Source organism: Ovis aries, chromosome 21 (assembly GCF_016772045.2).
Source record: "Ovis aries strain OAR_USU_Benz2616 breed Rambouillet chromosome 21, ARS-UI_Ramb_v3.0, whole genome shotgun sequence".
NCBI classification, from domain to species: Eukaryota; Metazoa; Chordata; class Mammalia; order Artiodactyla; family Bovidae; genus Ovis; species Ovis aries.
This window is the reverse complement of record NC_056074.1, coordinates 24,132,603-24,150,636: the sequence shown is the minus strand read 5'-3', so window position 1 is coordinate 24,150,636 and position 18,034 is coordinate 24,132,603. Positions and strand designations below refer to the sequence as shown.

General features: G+C 39.1%; 2 protein-coding genes and 1 pseudogene across 2 annotated transcripts; 1 reads left to right on the top strand and 2 right to left on the bottom strand.

The window, feature by feature from the left end:
- The first annotated feature begins 1,232 nt into the window (after positions 1-1,232).
- LOC101101848 (olfactory receptor 10S1) lies at positions 1,233-2,201 on the top strand. The gene has a single exon (XM_004019790.4). The coding sequence runs from the start codon at positions 1,233-1,235 to the stop codon at positions 2,199-2,201; it is 969 nt and encodes a 322-aa protein (XP_004019839.2).
- Positions 2,202-12,283: 10,082 nt separating this feature from the next.
- On the bottom strand, positions 12,284-13,216 carry LOC101121983 (olfactory receptor 8B3-like). The gene has a single exon (XM_004019480.5). The coding sequence runs from the start codon at positions 13,214-13,216 to the stop codon at positions 12,284-12,286; it is 933 nt and encodes a 310-aa protein (XP_004019529.2).
- Positions 13,217-16,800: 3,584 nt separating this feature from the next.
- LOC101123424 (olfactory receptor 8B3-like) lies at positions 16,801-17,745 on the bottom strand (annotated as a pseudogene).
- Positions 17,746-18,034: the final 289 nt, after the last annotated feature.

Sequence of the window (18,034 nt, the reverse complement as noted above, 5' to 3'; positions counted from 1 at the left end):
GAATTAATGTTCAAAATTAGCCATAGAGAGTAGATTAGTGAAGGCAGAGATGAAAAGAATTCCATTCACTTTCTAAGATGGAATGCTGTGATGAGATCAGGGGGAGATTATGGCAAATTGCGAAGAGGTAGACAGCAACCCTAGATAAGAGAAGTTTCTTCCTGCAGAAGATAAAGATTTTGTGCTTATAATGAAATCAGTTTGCAGATAATTTTACATATTGAAAAGAGAGTCAATTTATGCCTTAGACAGAGAGGAACAGTGAAGGGGAGAGAGAAATTAAGCATGTTGTTTTAAGAAAACTGACAAAGTGGAATACAGAACATTTTATATATTAGGAAATTGAGAGTTAAGACATAAAACACCTTTGTGTAAATTTAGGTATGAAATATGCAGAGGAAGTCTTAAGTAAAACCTATAGAACTGAAGATAGAGCAGAAATAAGCAGTTTAAAGAAAATTTTCATATAATTTAACATCTAATTAGGTTTAAGAGTTAACAGATTGAAAGAATTAAAGAAAACTTAAATTTCATTTTATACTTAAAAACAAAGTAACAGGAAAACATTTCCCAAAAGGCTGAAATAAAGGTTTACAGGAAGAGCATGAAATGAAACTGAACAATTTGTCCTGATAATTATTAACTCAATTCTCTAAGGCTTCATCATCCTTCTCTTGAGAGTTGATTGTGAGTAGCTAAAGAACTCCCTCTGGATGAAGAATGCATGGGACTGCTGTGTTCCTGGCTGATGTAATAGCTCCCAAACTCTGGACAAGTCTCCCAGAAGATGAGATGTGACTCCCTGATGACTCAAAGCAATAGGAACCTGGTCATCCACATATGCAGTATGGCAGAGTAAATCAGGGGAGCAGAGGAACCACAGTTCCCAACTCTGCAAAAATATATATATATTTTTAAATATATATATATATATAAATATATATATATAGGCTCCACGAGAGTAAGATTTATAATCTGTATTTATCTTGTCATTGTTAGGGAGCGTACTTTTCCCAAATAATCCTTACAGTTCTTTATGTGCCTCTAAAAGATAGTGTTTCCCATACTAAAAGACTCATTTTGAAAGGGCAGCAAGAAAACACCAGAACCGGCCAAAAGAGTGAACTGAACATGTATATCCATGACATGGACCAACTGGCTAATGACGCTTCGGGGAAACCAAATGGCTACTTATTCTGTCTGCTGATGTCAGTCCTCTGCTGCCTGAGAAGATGATCAGGGAGACAGAAGACCCCAACCAGACTGTGGTGGACTTCTTCTTCCTGGAGGGTCTGAGGTACACAGCTGAACATCCCAGCCTCTTCTTTCTGCTCTTCCTCCTCATCTATAGCATCACCGTGACTGGGAATCTCCTCATCCTCATCACTGTGGGCTCTGACCCTCACCTCTGCTCCCCCATGTACCACTTCCTGGCGCACCTCTCCTTCCTGGACGCATGTCTGTCTACGGTGACAGTGCCCAAGGTCATGGTAGGCCTCCTCACTCCGGATGGAAAGGTGATCTCCTTTGAGGGCTGTGCTATCCAGCTTTACTGCTTCCACTTCCTGGCCAGCACCGAGTGCTTCCTGTACACAGTCATGGCCTACGACCGCTACCTGGCTATCTGCCGACCCCTGCACTACCCGGTGGCCATGAACAGGCGGATGTGCGCAGGGCTGGCTGGGATCACCTGGAGCATGGGTGCTGTGCACTCCGCACTCCATACCTGCCTCACCTTCCGCCTGCTCTACTGTGGGCCTCGTCACATCGCCTACTTCTTCTGTGATATCCCCCCAGTGCTAAAGCTGGCCTGTGCAGACACCACCGTCAATGAGCTTGTCATGCTTGCAAACATTGGCATTGTGGCTGCAGGTTGCCTCATCCTCATCGTCATCTCCTACGGCTTCATCGCCGCAGCGGTGTTGCGCATTCGCACAGTGGAGGGCAGGAAGCGCGCCTTCTCCACCTGCACCTCCCACCTCACGGTGGTGCTCCTGTACTACCTGCCCCCCGTCTGCATCTACCTGCAGCCTCGCTCCAGTGGGGCAGGCGTCGGGGCCCCTGCCGTCTTCTACACCATAGTCACTCCCATGCTCAACCCTTTCATTTACACCCTGCGGAACACAGAGGTGAAGCAGGCTCTGCGAAGACTTCTGGGCCAAGATTCCAGAGACTCTCCAGCAGGCAGCCCACTCTGCTAACCTAAACTGCGCTTCTCTTCATTTACCTGCCAAGAAAGCATCTATTTCCATATCAAAATGGGAAAGGAGCATCATTCAAGTGGAAATCAGAAAAACTGAGTTTCAGCTCAGCCAAGAACTTTTTTCCCCTCCTTTCAGCCAACTGACTGGTGTTAATGTCTGTCACAAACTTTTCATCTTTAAAACCAAAGGGCTGGGAGATTTCCCTGGTGGTCCAGCAGTTAAGACTCCACTTCCGCTGAAAGGGGTGCAGGTTCAGTCCCCGGTCAGGGAACGAAGATCTTGCCATGCCTCCTGGCATGCAGAAAACTAAAGGGCTGGATTGGGTGATCCCCAGAAAATCTCTACCACCTAGGTTTTATGGCTCAGAGGTATGTGAAATGCTATTCACAGCCTCATTTATTTTAGCAAATGTATCTTTTTTAACTATGAAATAATTGTATTAAATATAACACATATTTTAAAATGCTGATAACAAAAGTATAGGTATAGACAATTAATGTTTGTCTATGCATCTCCCAGTTTAAGAGAAGAAGCCACAGCTTTTAGGATGATAAAATACAATTATTAGGAGAAAAACAACCTGCCCAAGGTCACTTAGAAGGTGTCGTTATCTTTATTTTCCCACTCCAGGTGGTTTATAACTAAGTGATAGAAAGACATGGACCTTAACATCAGGTGGACCTACTAGTACTCGAATCCTGATTCCACTAGTCATTTGATATAAAATCTTGTGCATAGTTTATAATAACTTGGTGTTTCAGTGTGTTCTTCTAATATAGTAAGATTAAAATTAACTACTTGGTAGAATTTTATGCAGGCTAAATAATATATTTATGTTAAGTGCTTGCTGAAAAAAGGATGTTCCCATTTCTTACAAAGCAAACTGAAGAAGTCAAGAGTGCTTATTATACAAGCTAAGGTTTAAACTAAATGAAAAAATGCAACTTACCAAAATTTATGGGGTGCAGCAAAAACAAAGATCAAAGTGAAATATTCAGCATTAAATGCATACATTATTAATAGGAAAAGAAAAATATCTTACTAAGTTTCCAATTTAAGAAACTAGAGAAAGAAAAGTAATTGAAACCTAAAGGAAGCACAAGAAAATAAACAGCAAAACCTAGATCAGAAATGAATGAAGTTATAAGCAGTAGGGAAAAAAATTTTTAATCAAAAGTTGATTCTTTGCAAAAATCAATAAAACTGATAACTCTTTAGCCAGGATAACCAAAGGAAGACAGAAATAACCAATATCAAAAATGAAGGGGATATTGTCATTACTGATGATACAGATATTAAAAGAAGATTATATATAACTCTTTCTCCACATATTTGATAATGTAAATGAAATGGACTACTTCATATAAAGACACAAAATACCAAAACTCATGTAGGACAAATGGATAACCTGAAGAGCTCAATATCTCTTTTTAAAATTGAATTCATAATTAATAAACCTTCCAAAAAATCATACCTAGATAGTCTAATTATTAATTCTGTCAAAACAGTTAAGGAATAAATAGTATCAATTATCTTCAGTCTCTTACAGAAAAGTGGAAACAGAGGAACTACTTCTTAAATAATACAATGAGCATTATCCTAATTCTCAGGATAATCCAATTCAGAATTATCCTAATTCTAAAGTCAGATAAAGGCATCAAAAAAAGGAAAACCACAGACCAAATAACTCTCATGAATATAAGCATGATAACTTCTGAACAAAATATAGGAAATCAAAGTCAACATATGTAAAAACATGTATATACCATGATCAAGTAGGATTTACTCCAGATATGCAAGACTAGCTCAACATGCAAAAATCAGTGTAACAGGATATAGAAGAAAAATCATATAAAATCATATATCAAGTGACTAAAAAGAGATTTAACAACATTGAAAACTGATTCCAAAAAAAAAAAAAACTGATTCATGATAAAAACTCAGCAAACTAGGAATTAAGAGAGCCTACCTCTCTATATTTGATAAAGAACTTGATAAAGAACAGACACAGGAAAACTAAAATGTCATAATTACTGGTGAAATAATGAGCTTTCCAGCTAACGTCTGGTGGATACATGACACTGTATTTGTCAAAACCCATAGTGATTTACAGTACAGAGTGAAACAATGTGTGCAAATATAAGATTAATTTAGGAAACTGGAGATTCTAGGAAGGAATGCACAACATGACAAAACAACCTCTGTTACAGATGTACATGGCAGCTCCACGGAAGGGGACAAAAGATGCTGACCTAAGTAAAGCAAATGTAAGCCAAGGTTTACTGAGATTGAACAGATCGGTAAATCAGTGGCTGATGGTGAGTCAGATATCCCACCATGAGAATGGCAGAATAAACAAGCTAGGGGGAAAAGGATGTGGTAATGATTATAGATGGAGTCATCAGTATGAAGTCATGTTTAACTTATTATAGCTACAAATGGTTACATATAAACATATTTATAGACAGGTATATATACATACATTTCCTTGTTCTCTCAGTTTAGAGAGCCTAAAAGCAAGAAATACACCTACTGCTCAAGTATGAAGTTTCTGGTAATGTTCTCCAATAATAGAAACCAGGAAAGGAACTGGAGAAAAAATGGTATAAGAAGAGACTGGAGTATCTGTGCTAGAAAGCAAAGAAGCGCTAAAGTACACACATACACACACACACACACACACACACACAAAGATGGGGTTATGACAGAGAAACAGGAGCCAGTTGAAAGAGTTCTCAGTGGTCAAAACTAGAATAACTTCCACCAATATATTGAATGAAGTGGTAATGGATTATTATTTAAAATATAAAATAGCCATGAGTCCATAGTGATATAAATAAATAATTGAATGACTAAATAAGAGAAAGAAAAACAGACAAATCCCTTTTGCAGAAGCTTAATGAAAATAGAAGAAAAGAAATAATAAATATAACAGCAAAAATAAGTGAACAATATAAGAAAAATAAATGAAAAATAAGTGAAAGGAACTCATCAGGCTCCTCTGTCCATGAAATTTTCCAGGCAAGAATACTGGAGTGGGTTGCCATTCTCTTCTCCAGGAAATCTTCCCAACCCAGGGACTAAACCTAAGTCTCCCATATTACAGGCAGATTCTTTACCATCTGAGCCACCAGGGAAGCTCAATCAAAACTATACTGCAATATTAAAAAAAAAAACAGCATACATATAGACAGAATTATATGCTATAACCAAGTAAGGTTTATTTCAGGGAATCAAAGATGTTCATATTTGAAAAAAATCAATAAATGTACTGTAGCATATGAATAGGCTAAAGAAGAAAAAAATATGTGATCATATCAGTTGAGACAAGAAATATCTAAAACCAACAACAACTTATAATTTTTTTAAATTATCAAAAACTAGCAATAGAGGAAAATTTCCTCAACTTGAAAAACAATGTCTACAAAAACACTCCCGTGAACATTATACTTGATGATGAAAGACTGAAACTTTCCAATTTCGACTGGGAATAAGACAGGGATATCCACTTATCACTTTTATTCATTATACAGAAAGCATTGTTTTTATGCATTCTACATAAAACATTGCTCAAAGGAATAAAGCAAGAAAAGAAAATGGGTTACATACAGGTCAGAAACAAAGAAATGATACTGTCCTTAATTTCAGGTACCATGATTTTCTGTGAAGAAAATCCCAATGTATCTGTTTTAAAACTCTTAGATTTTCCAAAGAAAACAAACACTGATTGGAAGAACCCCTGGAGAAGGAAAATGGCAACCCACTCCAGTACTCTTGCCTGGAGAATCCCATGGAGGGAGGAGCCTGGTAGGCTACAGTCCATGGGGTTGCAAAGAGTTGGACATGACTGAGCGACTTCACTTTCATATATATCCCTGTGTTTATTGCACTACTGTTTACAATTCTCAATATATGAAAATAACCTAAGTGTCCACCGACAGATGACTGGGTGAAGAAGATATGTATATATACATACATTCAATGGAATTTTATTCAGTTATAAAAAATAAAATCTTGCCATTGTGACAATATGGATGGATCTAGAAGGTATTATGCTAAGTGAAATAAGTCACACAGAGAAGGACAAATACTGTATGATCTCATTTATATGGGGAATCTAAAAAACAGAACAAATGAACAAAAAAACAGAAAACAGACGAGTAAATACAGAGAGGTGGTTGCCAGAAGGGAAAAGAGTGGGAGGGTTGATCAAAATAGGTGAAGTGGATTAAGAGATACAAGCTTCTAGTTATAAAATAAATGTCATGCACATATGGGCTTCTTTGATGGCTCAGTGGCAAAGAATCTGCCTGCCAATGCAGGAGATGCAGCTTCGATCCCTGTGTGGGGAATATTCCCTGGAGGGGAATATCCCCTGGAGGAGGGCATGGCAACCCACTCTAGTCTTCTTACCTGGAGAATCCCATGGACAGAGGAGCCTATTGAGCTATACAGTCCATAGGATCACAAAGAGTTGAACATGACTGAAGCAACTTAACACACATGGGTGCAGGGAAGTATACAATATGTTCACATACTCTAAATTAGGCAAGAAACTGAATGAAATGTGAAGATATTTTACATTTTTCTTAATTTAGAATTTTGCCTTTGTCTGTGTTCAGATGCATTTTACTCACTAAAATCATTGTTCATGTGTCACTGATTTTTGAAAGTATATAGTAAATTCTGCATATTTTTTTAACTTTACACATTTAGAATCAAAACAAAATACTCAAGTCCTAGTCTCAGCTCTACCACTTATAAATTGCAATTTGGAATAAGCATGAACATCTCTGAGCCTCAGTTTCATCATCCCTGAGATGGGAACTAGGATCCCCTTCCCTAACTCCTCACTGTCCTTCCCTGAGGAGCACACAGCCTGATAGATGCAAAGGTTCAGAGGAAACTGCAACAAGACTTCTAAGAACAACTGTGACACCCTGCAAGTTGTCTCTATTAATGTGTGAAGTGGGTCTACTGAACTTCATGTCACAGGGAGACTTCAAACAGCCCAGGTGATTCCACCAGCCACCCACTCACTGAGCAAGAGGGTATCTCTGCTTCAGAATGTAAGACTTCTCCACTGAGTGAGCTTTAATGTTTAAAGGTGCTTATTTTGTACACCAGACCCAGCATGTAAAGCAACAACTTCACCTGGTGCCAGGTTGACCACACAGGGAAATGTCCCAGTGCTTGAGAGAAAAACCAATTGTGCCAGCTTTGGGGAAACACTGTGTCTGTCCTCAATATGTACATCAATTTACCAGAATCAAATTTCAGTAAGAATTTTGAACACAAACAACTGATCTCACATTCAACCCATGGGTAGCCTGCAACTCCACTACATTTTAAAGAGAAAAACAGCCTCAATGACATACAGCCCATTGTACATATCACCAATAATGGATATTAAATGCATGTTTTGTTTGTTGTAGTCACATAATCAAATGGGTGAATGAATCAACACCCATTTCCTCTTGCTAGATGCAACAAGTATTTCCTGCTCAGCCTTGCCCCTCAGGCACTGGAGTAAAGAACCACTTACCTGAATGAGCTTGCAAAGATCAAAAGTGGGTTGTGTATCATGAATTGATGTTAAGCAGTGATCTCATAAAATACAAGACTTGAAGACATTGTGTGTGTTGGGGGCAAGGCCGTATAAGGAGAAGTATATAATGGGGTTCAGTAAAGCTGGGGGTTCAGGAATTATTAGAACCATTTTACTTCTGGTTTTCTTTAGCCCTTAACCACAGTGAACCCTCGTCATACACATTCCAAACCTGATCCTGACAACAGTAGCCCACTTAGAGAAAGTTCACATTAAACACATTCATGATGTCGTCAGGGAACTTTCTGGTCCCTAACTAGAAAGGCCACTTTTGTAAGCCTACAATATCAAAGCTTTTGGACTGATCTAGAAACAGCTCCATCCTAGTACACAGGCACAGGAGAATCCCATGACTTACCTGTTTGATTCTCAGCTGTGCCAACTTCAATAGAATCATACTTTCCCTCATAACCCCTTTTATCCCATTTCAAAATTCTATGCTGTGTATATAAAATAACTGACTTGTTTCCTCAGATGTATTCCTCCCTGTTAAAAGAAGTCCACATAGCTATATAGTACTTAAAGGCACTAACTAGAAAACCAAATTGCCTCTATTAACACTTAGCCACCCTTAACTTTTACAATCTGTAGGTATATCTGTTTTTCTGATTAATGATTTGCAAAATAATCTGAAGGAATGAGACAATTTTTTATTGAAGGATAATTACTGTAAAATGTTGTGTTAGTTTCTGCTATACAGTGAAGTGAATCAGCTATATGTATGCATATTAATATATCTCCTCCTTCTTGATCCTCCCTCCCACCACACCCATCCCACCCCACCCCGTCCCACCCCTCTAGGTCATCACAGAGCACCAAGCTGAGCTCCCCGCGCTACACAGCAGCTTCCGATAGCCATCTGTTTTACACATGGGGTGTATATGTCAATGCTACTCTCCGAATTCGTCCCACCCTCCCCCTCCCCCACTGTGTCCACATGTTCACTCTACATTTGGATCTCTATTCCTGCCCAGCAAATAGGTTTCTCTGTACCATTTTTCTAGATTCCACATATATGTGTTAATATATGATAGTTGTTTTTCTTTTCTGACTTACTTTACTCTGTATGACAGACTCTAGGTCCATCCGCATCTCTACAAATGACCCAATTTCATGTTTATGGCTAATATTCCATTGTATATATGTACCACACTTCTTTATCCATTCCTCTGTCAATGAACATTTAGGTTGCTTCCATGTCCTGGCTATTGTAAAGAGTGCTTCTGTGATCATTGAGGTGCTTAGATGTGCAGTCATGTCCAACTCTGAGACCCATGGACTATAGCCTACCAGGCTCCTCTGTCCATGGGATTTCCCCAGCAAGAACACTGGTGTGGGCTTCCATTTCCTGCTCCAGAGCATCTTCCCAATCCAGGGATCAAATCAGTGTCTCTTGCATCTCTTGCATTGACAGGTGGATTCTTTACCACTAGTGCCACCTGGGAAGTTCAAACATTAGGGTACATGCATCTTTTTGAATTCTTGAAACCTAATTTTAAAGATTTTTTCCTGAGATTGAAATGGGTTTCATTTGTATTTTGAGCCTCATCAAATGAAAGATCAACCACCAGTTTTAACCCACTCTTTGAGTCGCCTCAAATGCTAATAAAATATATAACATATTGAACACAATCTGCAATGTCTGCAAAGGCTCCCAAATAGAAAGATACTGTCTGCCTATTGAGATATACTTTTCCTTCAATATGGAAAGTAATTTTATCAGAACAGTTACTAAAAGAAAAGCAAAATTTGAAAAAAAATCCAACCAAGATCAATTATTTCACATACATAAAACTAGTTAAGTGAAAATCAAACGTACTAATATTGGATCAGGGGATGGGATATGAATGGTCAATAAAACTATAAGTCAAGAATTTTGCAATGTTGAACACCTAAAAACAAGCCAACAATCCAGCTATGCTAAATTTCAAAATATCTAAATATTGAATGGAGACTGGAAAACAGTAAAGTAGTAAATGTTACTACAGTTATTTTAGGACATGTTTAAACTGTCTCAACACATCACATTTTTGAGTGGTTTTCTTTTTCCTAGTACCTCAAAAGAAAAAGACATCTTGTTCAAAATTTGATTTATTCCCCAAATATTTCTTTCAAATAGTCATTGCTCTCACAGCTGAAATTTGAGGCTTTTGTACTTTAAAATCCACATAAGAGTAGTACGTGGAAGCCAAGAAACAGGAATGTGTGTTCAACATTTTATAAGTACCAAATAACTTAAGCTAAAGGCTTTCCAGAGAAATCCTGTGACCTCCATAATATTTCTAGAGCCTTCTAGAAAGGAGAAGAAAATCATAGAAAGAGCTTTCTTTTCTCATAATTTTGTTTTCTATTCTTTCTTTCTAACTTGAGTTTTGATTACCAATCACTATGTTATCTCCTTAAGATACTGTCCTCTCTCTACATGATTCCCAACAGATGTGGCCATAGCCATTGGTCTTCCTCCTCCAAATTACTATTAATGTGCGGTCATTGTGTATTATACGTTTTAATAAAAACTTTATGGAGGAGAGGGAAATGGCAGCCCACTCCAATATTCTTGCCTGGAAAATCCCATGGACAGACGATCTTGGCAGGCTTCAGTTCATGGGGTCCAAAAGAGTCAGACACAACTTAGCGACTAAACAATAACAAGTGATAGCTAGTACTCAATCCTGTTTAGCCAACACTAGCTTCTTTCTCCAACTCTTAAATTAAAATTCTTTGCAGTGCCAACTTTCCTTCTTTGCCTCTAAAAGCCTTTGATTTTACTCCTGAGCTGGGACACTGTTTGGGCTGCTACCAGAATCTATTTGCCCCAAATTGCAATTTTTTTTTATTCAAAATTAACTTTTTTTGCTTTAAAATAAAGCTTTATGGACAATGGAGGATAATTAAGGTACTCTACAGATAAGGAAACAAATTCAGGACGAAGTGTGACTTCTAAATCTCATTGTCCATTCCCTACTGAAGGACCTCTTATTTATTGGCCTTCTTTATTAGACCATGGACTAATGACACATTCCTAAGAAATGTTTTACTTATTTCTTAGGAATGCCTATTCTCTGAATTATAAGATCCTGAAAATATTTCTTTTTTTTTTTTTTTGCAGAAAAAGTCAGTTTTCAAAACAAATGTTTTCTCATATCTTATGTTTGCTGTGCTATGCTTAGGCTCTCAGTCATGTCTGACTCTTTGTGACCGCATGGACTGTAGCCTGCCAGGCTCCTCTGTTCATGGGGATTCTCTACGTAAGAATACTGGAGTGGGTTGCCATGCCCTTCTCCAGGGAATCTTCCCAACCCAGGGATCAAACCCAGGTCTCCTGCATTGCAGGTAGATTCTTTACTATCTGAGCCACCTTGGAAGCCTTACCTTATGTTTACTAAAATACAAATAAAATGAAGTAAACAGAAAGTATACTAGAAAGAGTAGTACATTTGAAATCAAAAGGCTAATAGTTTATTCCAGATTTTTTCATAAAGAAATTGTGTGACTTTAAATAAATCATTGCACTTCTCTGAGTTTCAGCATTCAGTATTATATTCATGAAATAAATATATATTGAAAATCTGATGTGCTACTTTGAATATAGAAAATAAATATGAAATACTAGAGATAAACATGAAAGTAGCTTAATGACTAGTGTTTACAGCAGCAAAGTGGAGTTATCTTTGATAGTCTTTATGGAATCTCCTATAAGGGTGAAACAATGGCATTTGGATAAATCACATGCCTGACCACTGTACGGAGAAAGAAAAAGGTAGGACAGATTGTCTGATTCATGCTTCCAGGGCCATAAGTGTCATTTAAGAAATGTTACTTTATTGAACATTCAAAATCAATGACTTTAAAGGCTTTAAAGTCACACTGCGGCTGCTGCTGCTGCTAAGTCGCTTCAGTCATGTCTGACTCTGTGCGACCCCATAGACGGCAGCCCACCAGGGTCCCCCATCCCAGGGATTCTCCAGGTAAGAACACTAGAGAGTGTTGCCATTTCCTTCTCCAATAAGGTCACACTAGTGTTACTTTATTGATCATTAGCAGAAACATTCATCTTTTTCCAAGTGAAAAAAAAAAGTCTATAATAACAATAGGAAAAATAAATAGAAGGGAATTCTCTGGTGGTCCAGTGGTTAAGACTCTGCAGTTCCACTGCAGAGGGCAAGGGTTCAATCCCTGGTTGGTGAACTAAGAGCCCAAAACCCATGCTGGGTGGCAAAAAAAAAAAAAAAGTTAGTTTATTTATGTTATTCTTTAATGGGAAACATGAAGGAAAGGAAAGGATATTGCTAAAGTAGTAATAAAAGAAAGATGATCTACTCTAAGAAACTGCAAACAACTTGAGGGAAGACTAAATTTCCTTCCTTATGATGAGAAATAAATAAGGTAAGAAGGCTGCCACCTCAAATATTGTAAATAAACACACAAAATCTCTCCCATCCTATGACCTGGACATAGAAACTGATTCTAATCAATACTCTCTTCTCCTCAGGGTTTTTCTCAGAGCATTTTTAACATCTTTGTTCCTCAGACTGTAAATTAAGGGGTTCATCATGGGAACCACATTGGTATAAAAGATAGAAGAGATTTTTCCCTCATCCAAAGATCCAGTAGAAGATGATTTGAGATACACAAATGCCCCAGATCCAAAGAAGAGAGAAACAGCAATGATGTGGGAACTGCAGGTGCTGAAGGCTCTGGACCTGCCCTCCGTGGACTTGATGTGGAGGATGCTGGACAGGATGAGACCATAAGAGACAAAGATGGTGAGACTGGGCACAATGATGTTGATGCCTGCCATGATGAAAGCTACCAGCTCAATAACGTAGGTACTTGTGCAGGAGAGCTGGAGCAGAGGGTGGATGTCACAGAAATAATGGTTGATGGAGTTTGCTTCACAGAACGTCAGTCTCAGCATGCATCCAGTGTGAGCCATGGCACCAGAAAATGCCATCAAGTAGGAACCAAGCATAAGGCTGGAGCACACTTTAGGGGACATGGCAGTATTATATGAGAGTGGCTTACAGATGGCCACATAGCGGTCATAGGCCATTGATATCAGCACATAGCATTCCGAAACGACAAAAAAACAGAAGAAGTAGAGCTGGGTCATGCACCCCATGTAAGAGATAATATTCTCCTTCGATAAGAAATCTGTCAGCATTTTGGGTGTAAATACTGAAGAATAACAGAGGTCTGTGAAGGACAAGTTAAAGAGGAAAAAGTACATGGGGGTGTGTAGATGTGAATTTATCCCAATTAGGATTATCAGGCTCAAATTTCCTATCACAGTGACCATATACATTAATAGAAACAGGAAAAACAAGGGAACTTGGAGATCCAGTTGGTCTGTTAACCCCACCAGGATGAATGCAGTCACAAAAGACCCATTCCCAGGAGCCATTCTTCCCTAAGAGAATCTGTGGACACAGGAGAGAAGATTTACACTGGGGAACAGCTCAGTCCTTCTGACAATATCTCATCCTACAAGAGAGTGTACATACTGAGCATGTCTGAGACTAGGCCAACCTGGGCCCATAGCATCTGCCTTTACCATGGGCTTTCCCTTTCTAGAGTCTTGACAAGCTAAATAAAACAAAGATCATCACAAACAGCCTACAGAGAGAAGGCAATGCTGCCATATGGATACATGCCTGCTAGAAAAACGAAGGGATAAAAGAGAGGGATCAAGTTAGAAAGTCCTTCTCTAACTTCACCTTTTCTTCATTCCCTTGAGCCTTCTCTTCATCAGCAAAATTGTAGGCAGAGACCCCAGCTACATGGTGCTGGCTTCTGGTGCAGATCAGATCTGGTGTGAGTTGGAACCAAGAAGATTGTCTCTAACCAAAGACTAAGGGACCGAAGGCTAGAGGAGGTTTAGTTATTGCCCAAGTAGAAGAGTGAGAGTCTGTCCATAGAAAAAGAACTTACTGACTGAGATACTTCTGTACCTCCCCACCTCTGAACACTCTCTGATCCCCTTCAGTATAGTCTCCTAAGAGTTTCACTTGAATCTCATGACTGCACAAAATGGTGGGGAGAGGGGGAGACAGGAAAGTGGCAGATCTGATGTCAACAGAATTTAGGAACTCACCCTTATGTGGCCAGAAACCTTAGAGCTCTCCCTTGGTGTTTGTCCTGGAAAGGCAGTGTCCGGTCTGAGGCTCTGGTTCATTTGATTCTAAAATGAAAAGTCTGAGCAGCCCAGACTTAATTTCAGATATGCCCCGAAAATCTTTCTGAACTACAAATATTGACTTCTAATTATGACTTTGAGTCTTCTCACTCAGCAAGGAAAATTTCACAGCGTTGTTATCAGGTTTGCCACTTGATAATAAACAGAAGACGGACTGTGAGTTTAATGATGTCGCGCACTTGCTTATAAACAGGGTGGAAGCTTGCTCAGTCTCTCCCCAGGGAATAGATTCTATATGTAAAAAAGAAGTAAGGGTGTTACATTTACCATGTTCTCTATCTAGGTCCTTAGGGACTCAATATTTTAATCCAGTTTACACATCACTCCAGGGATTGTACATCCCCCAAGGAAGAGGCAAAACTAAACTCCCATCTTCCTATCATCTTCATCACTTTAGAAAAATCTATTGTACAGGTTCTTTCTCTGCGTCTTCCCAGATCCTAAGAGGAAATTTTCCGGAGTCTACCTATGGGTTTCTTCACATCTCTACTTGAAATTTTACAAAGCCTCTAGTAATTCACTTCACTTGTTGTCTCTCACGGATTATCTCAAAAAGAAAATGCTAAATGCCTTTCTCCCTACTAAATTTTTTACATTTTAAACACCTACTGGAAATATCTACCTGAGGTTCCAGCTGGGTCCTTAACTGTATTATTTCATTAACTGAGGTCATCAATCATTTCTCATAGTAGAAAAGAGTGGGGGCTATAGAGTTAGAGGGTATGAGTTTGAGGCCTACCCCCATGCTTACTAACTTGGACACAGTGATTAACTCTCCATGCCTCAGGTTCATAATTCCTAAAATATTGATGATAATAATAGCATCTCCTTCATTGGGTTATCTTGATGATTAAGTGAAAAAAAAATACAAAAAAAAATGGTTAGAAGAGTACCTGGCATGTAGTATATAGTCAAATAATGCCAGCTGTCTTCATATATGTTCTCCAAAGTTTCTGTGGATCCTCCATCATAACACTCACCATTTTTCTCTTTAATTCCTGTGTCTCCTTATAAATTATAAATGAGGACTAACATCTCTTCTGTCTTATTTACCACTTCTCTTGTACTGCTGTGAATAGTGCAGGGACCTCCCTTGTGGGTCACCTGGTAAAGAATCCTCTTGCAATGTGAGAGACCTGGGTTCAATCCCTGGGTTGGGAAGATCCTCTGGAGAAGGAAATGGCTACCCACTCCGGTATTATACTGGCCTGGAGAATTCCATGGACTGTGTAGTCCATGGGGGTCACAAAGAGTCAGACATGACTGAGCGACTTTAACTCACACAGTAGGCACTGCATAAATAACTCTGTAAGTTACATTGTTCTCCGGTGAAAGCCTTCCGATTGTCCCTAATGTTTCTCACATGCTCAGCACTAGGGTCTACAGCCACACTGAATTCCATCCTTTTCCCTTAGCCACCACACAAGTTCAGGTACTTTTGAGGTTTTTATTGAACTATATGCTGAAATGTAATGATTCCAGTAACAATTCTAGCTTTTCTCACATACTCCCTCTTATTTGGCCATATACACAACTGGAGGATAAGTTCTGGAAGCACACAACTCTCCCTTCCTTCTTTAAAAGTTTCAGAGACCTTCAGTTACCCCAGGACACCTGAATCATTGTAATAAAACTATATGGCAGCATTATAGTAAAAATATAAGTAACTATGAATACTGGGCATATACCCTTTGAAAATCTAACTGAAAGAGACACATGTACCCCAATGTTCATGACAGCACTTTTTACAATAGCTAGGACGTGGAAGTAACCTAGATGTCCACTGACAGATGAATGGATACAGAAATAGTGGTGCATATATATACAATAGAATATTACTCAGCTATTAAAGAAATGAATGCATTTGAGTCAGTCTTAATGAAGTGGATGAACCTAGAGCCTGTTATACAGAGTGAAGTAAGTTAGAAAGAGAAAGACAAATATTGTGCATTAACACATCATATGGAATCTAGAAAGATGGTACTGACGAACCTCTTTTCAGGGCAGCAGTGGAGATGCAGACATGGGAACAGACTTGTTGACACAGTAGGGGAAGGAGAGGGTGGGACAAATTGAGAGAAACATGGAAATATACACATTACCGTATGCAGAATAGATATATTTTACATAAAATAAAACATTACCTTTTTCATTCCTGACTGCTGTAAATGGTTATCTGAGGTTTTCTGTCCTTAGGAACTGAGATCAAAAGACAATCTCTCTTTACCATGTTTTCTTAAGACTAAATTGAGAAGATAGAGACAATGGTGAGAGGAGCATTTTCCTAGTCTTCTTTTCTGAGAAACAAAGGAATCTACCAGACAAAATACTCTCCAGCACTTTCAATAAAGGTTTATTAAATAAATGAGTAACTTACTGAATCTGAAATTCACAAAGTCCAAATGTCCTTGACAAAGCTTCACAGGAGTTCTGGACATACCTTAGTCAAAAATCTCACAACCTTACTGTTTCTGGATTCATCATCATTCACTTTTTTCTACTTAAAACCTTATACTCTCTGAAAATAAGCTGGAGCATGACAGAATGAATTATAGGGTTGAACAATTTTTGTCCAACCCAATACTTTCCTACTTTCTATGAAAGGATGAATGGCTGATTCTCCTCTTCTTTATACTGTCTTTCCTTATAAAGTGGTTTTCATAAAAAACTTTGCTTCTCTTTTTATTTAAATCACCTGCTTTTTAATTTTAATTCCTTTCTCTTTTCTCCATATCATCATACACTGTGTGCCCTTACTAAAATTTGACATCAATAGCTAACACAATTTCTATTCAGACCACCCTTTTCCTCAAAGTCTTACTCAGTGCAACTTGGACATCTTTGTTCCTCAAACTGTAGATGAAAGGATTCACCATTGGCCCCACAATTGTGTAAAAAACTGTGGACACTTTATCTTCATCCAGAGACCCAGCAGGAAAAGGCTTAAGATACATGAATGTTGCTGATCCAAAGAAAAGAGAAACCACAATTATGTGGGAGCTGCAGGTACTGAAGGCTTTGGACCTGCCCTCTGCAGAACGGATGTGAAGGATGTTCAAGAGGATCAAGGTGTAAGAAATGGAAATGGTGATACTGGGCACTATGACATTGACACCCACCACAATGAAAATCTCCAGCTCATTGATGGAGGTGCTTGTGCAGGAGAGCTGGAGGAGAGGAGGAATGTCACACATGTAGTGATTGACGATGTTTCCATCACAGAAGGAGAGTCGCAGCATGCACCCAGTGTTGCCCATGGCACCCACAAGCCCCATCGCGTATACACCCACCGTCAGCATGAGGCAGACCTGATGGGACATGGAGACCTTGTACAGCAGGGGCTTACAGATGGCCACGTATCGGTCATAGGCCATTGACGTCAAAATATAGCACTCATCAATAACAAAGAAGGAGAAGAAGCAGAGCTGAGTCATGCACTCTGCATAAGGGATGATGTTCTGGCTTACAAAACTCATCAGCATTTTAGGGGTAATGACAGAGGAGTGGCAGAGATCAATGAAGGAAAGGTTGAAGAGAAAGTAGTACATGGGAGTGTGCAGGTGAGGGTTCAGACCAATAAGAATAATCAAGCCAACATTCCCCACCACAGTGACCACATAAATTGCTAAGAAAATGAAAAAGAGAAGCAGCTGGAGTTCTGGCTGCTGTGTTAAACCCAGCAGGATAAACTCAGTCACTGAAGATTCATTCCCTGGGGCCATTCTTCCCTAGGACATACCTGTGGGAACAGGACAGAGGGTAACGTTAAAATGAGTGCCCCGCTCTCTCCACCCAACCCCACTCTAATGAGGCTGAGACCCAGAATGTGAGAAGGAACCCCAGCCTACCCCTCTGTATCCTTTTTTTTTCTTCTTCTTTGTATAAAGGCTGAGGGAATTTTTAAAGACATGTATTTAAAACACTACTGGGCAAGTTCTATAGAATAAGATTCAATGACCCTGAACCTCATGACAACAGCATCTCTGCTCCACTTCTGCCCTGACAGTTTACCAGGCCCACCCAATG

Excerpts from the sequence above, each read along its gene's own strand:
- LOC101101848 (XM_004019790.4), top strand. The coding sequence starts at position 1,233 with ATGATCAGGGAGACAGAAGACCCCAACCAGACTGTGGTGGACTTCTTC.
- LOC101121983 (XM_004019480.5), bottom strand. The coding sequence starts at position 13,216 with ATGGCTCCTGGGAATGGGTCTTTTGTGACTGCATTCATCCTGGTGGGG.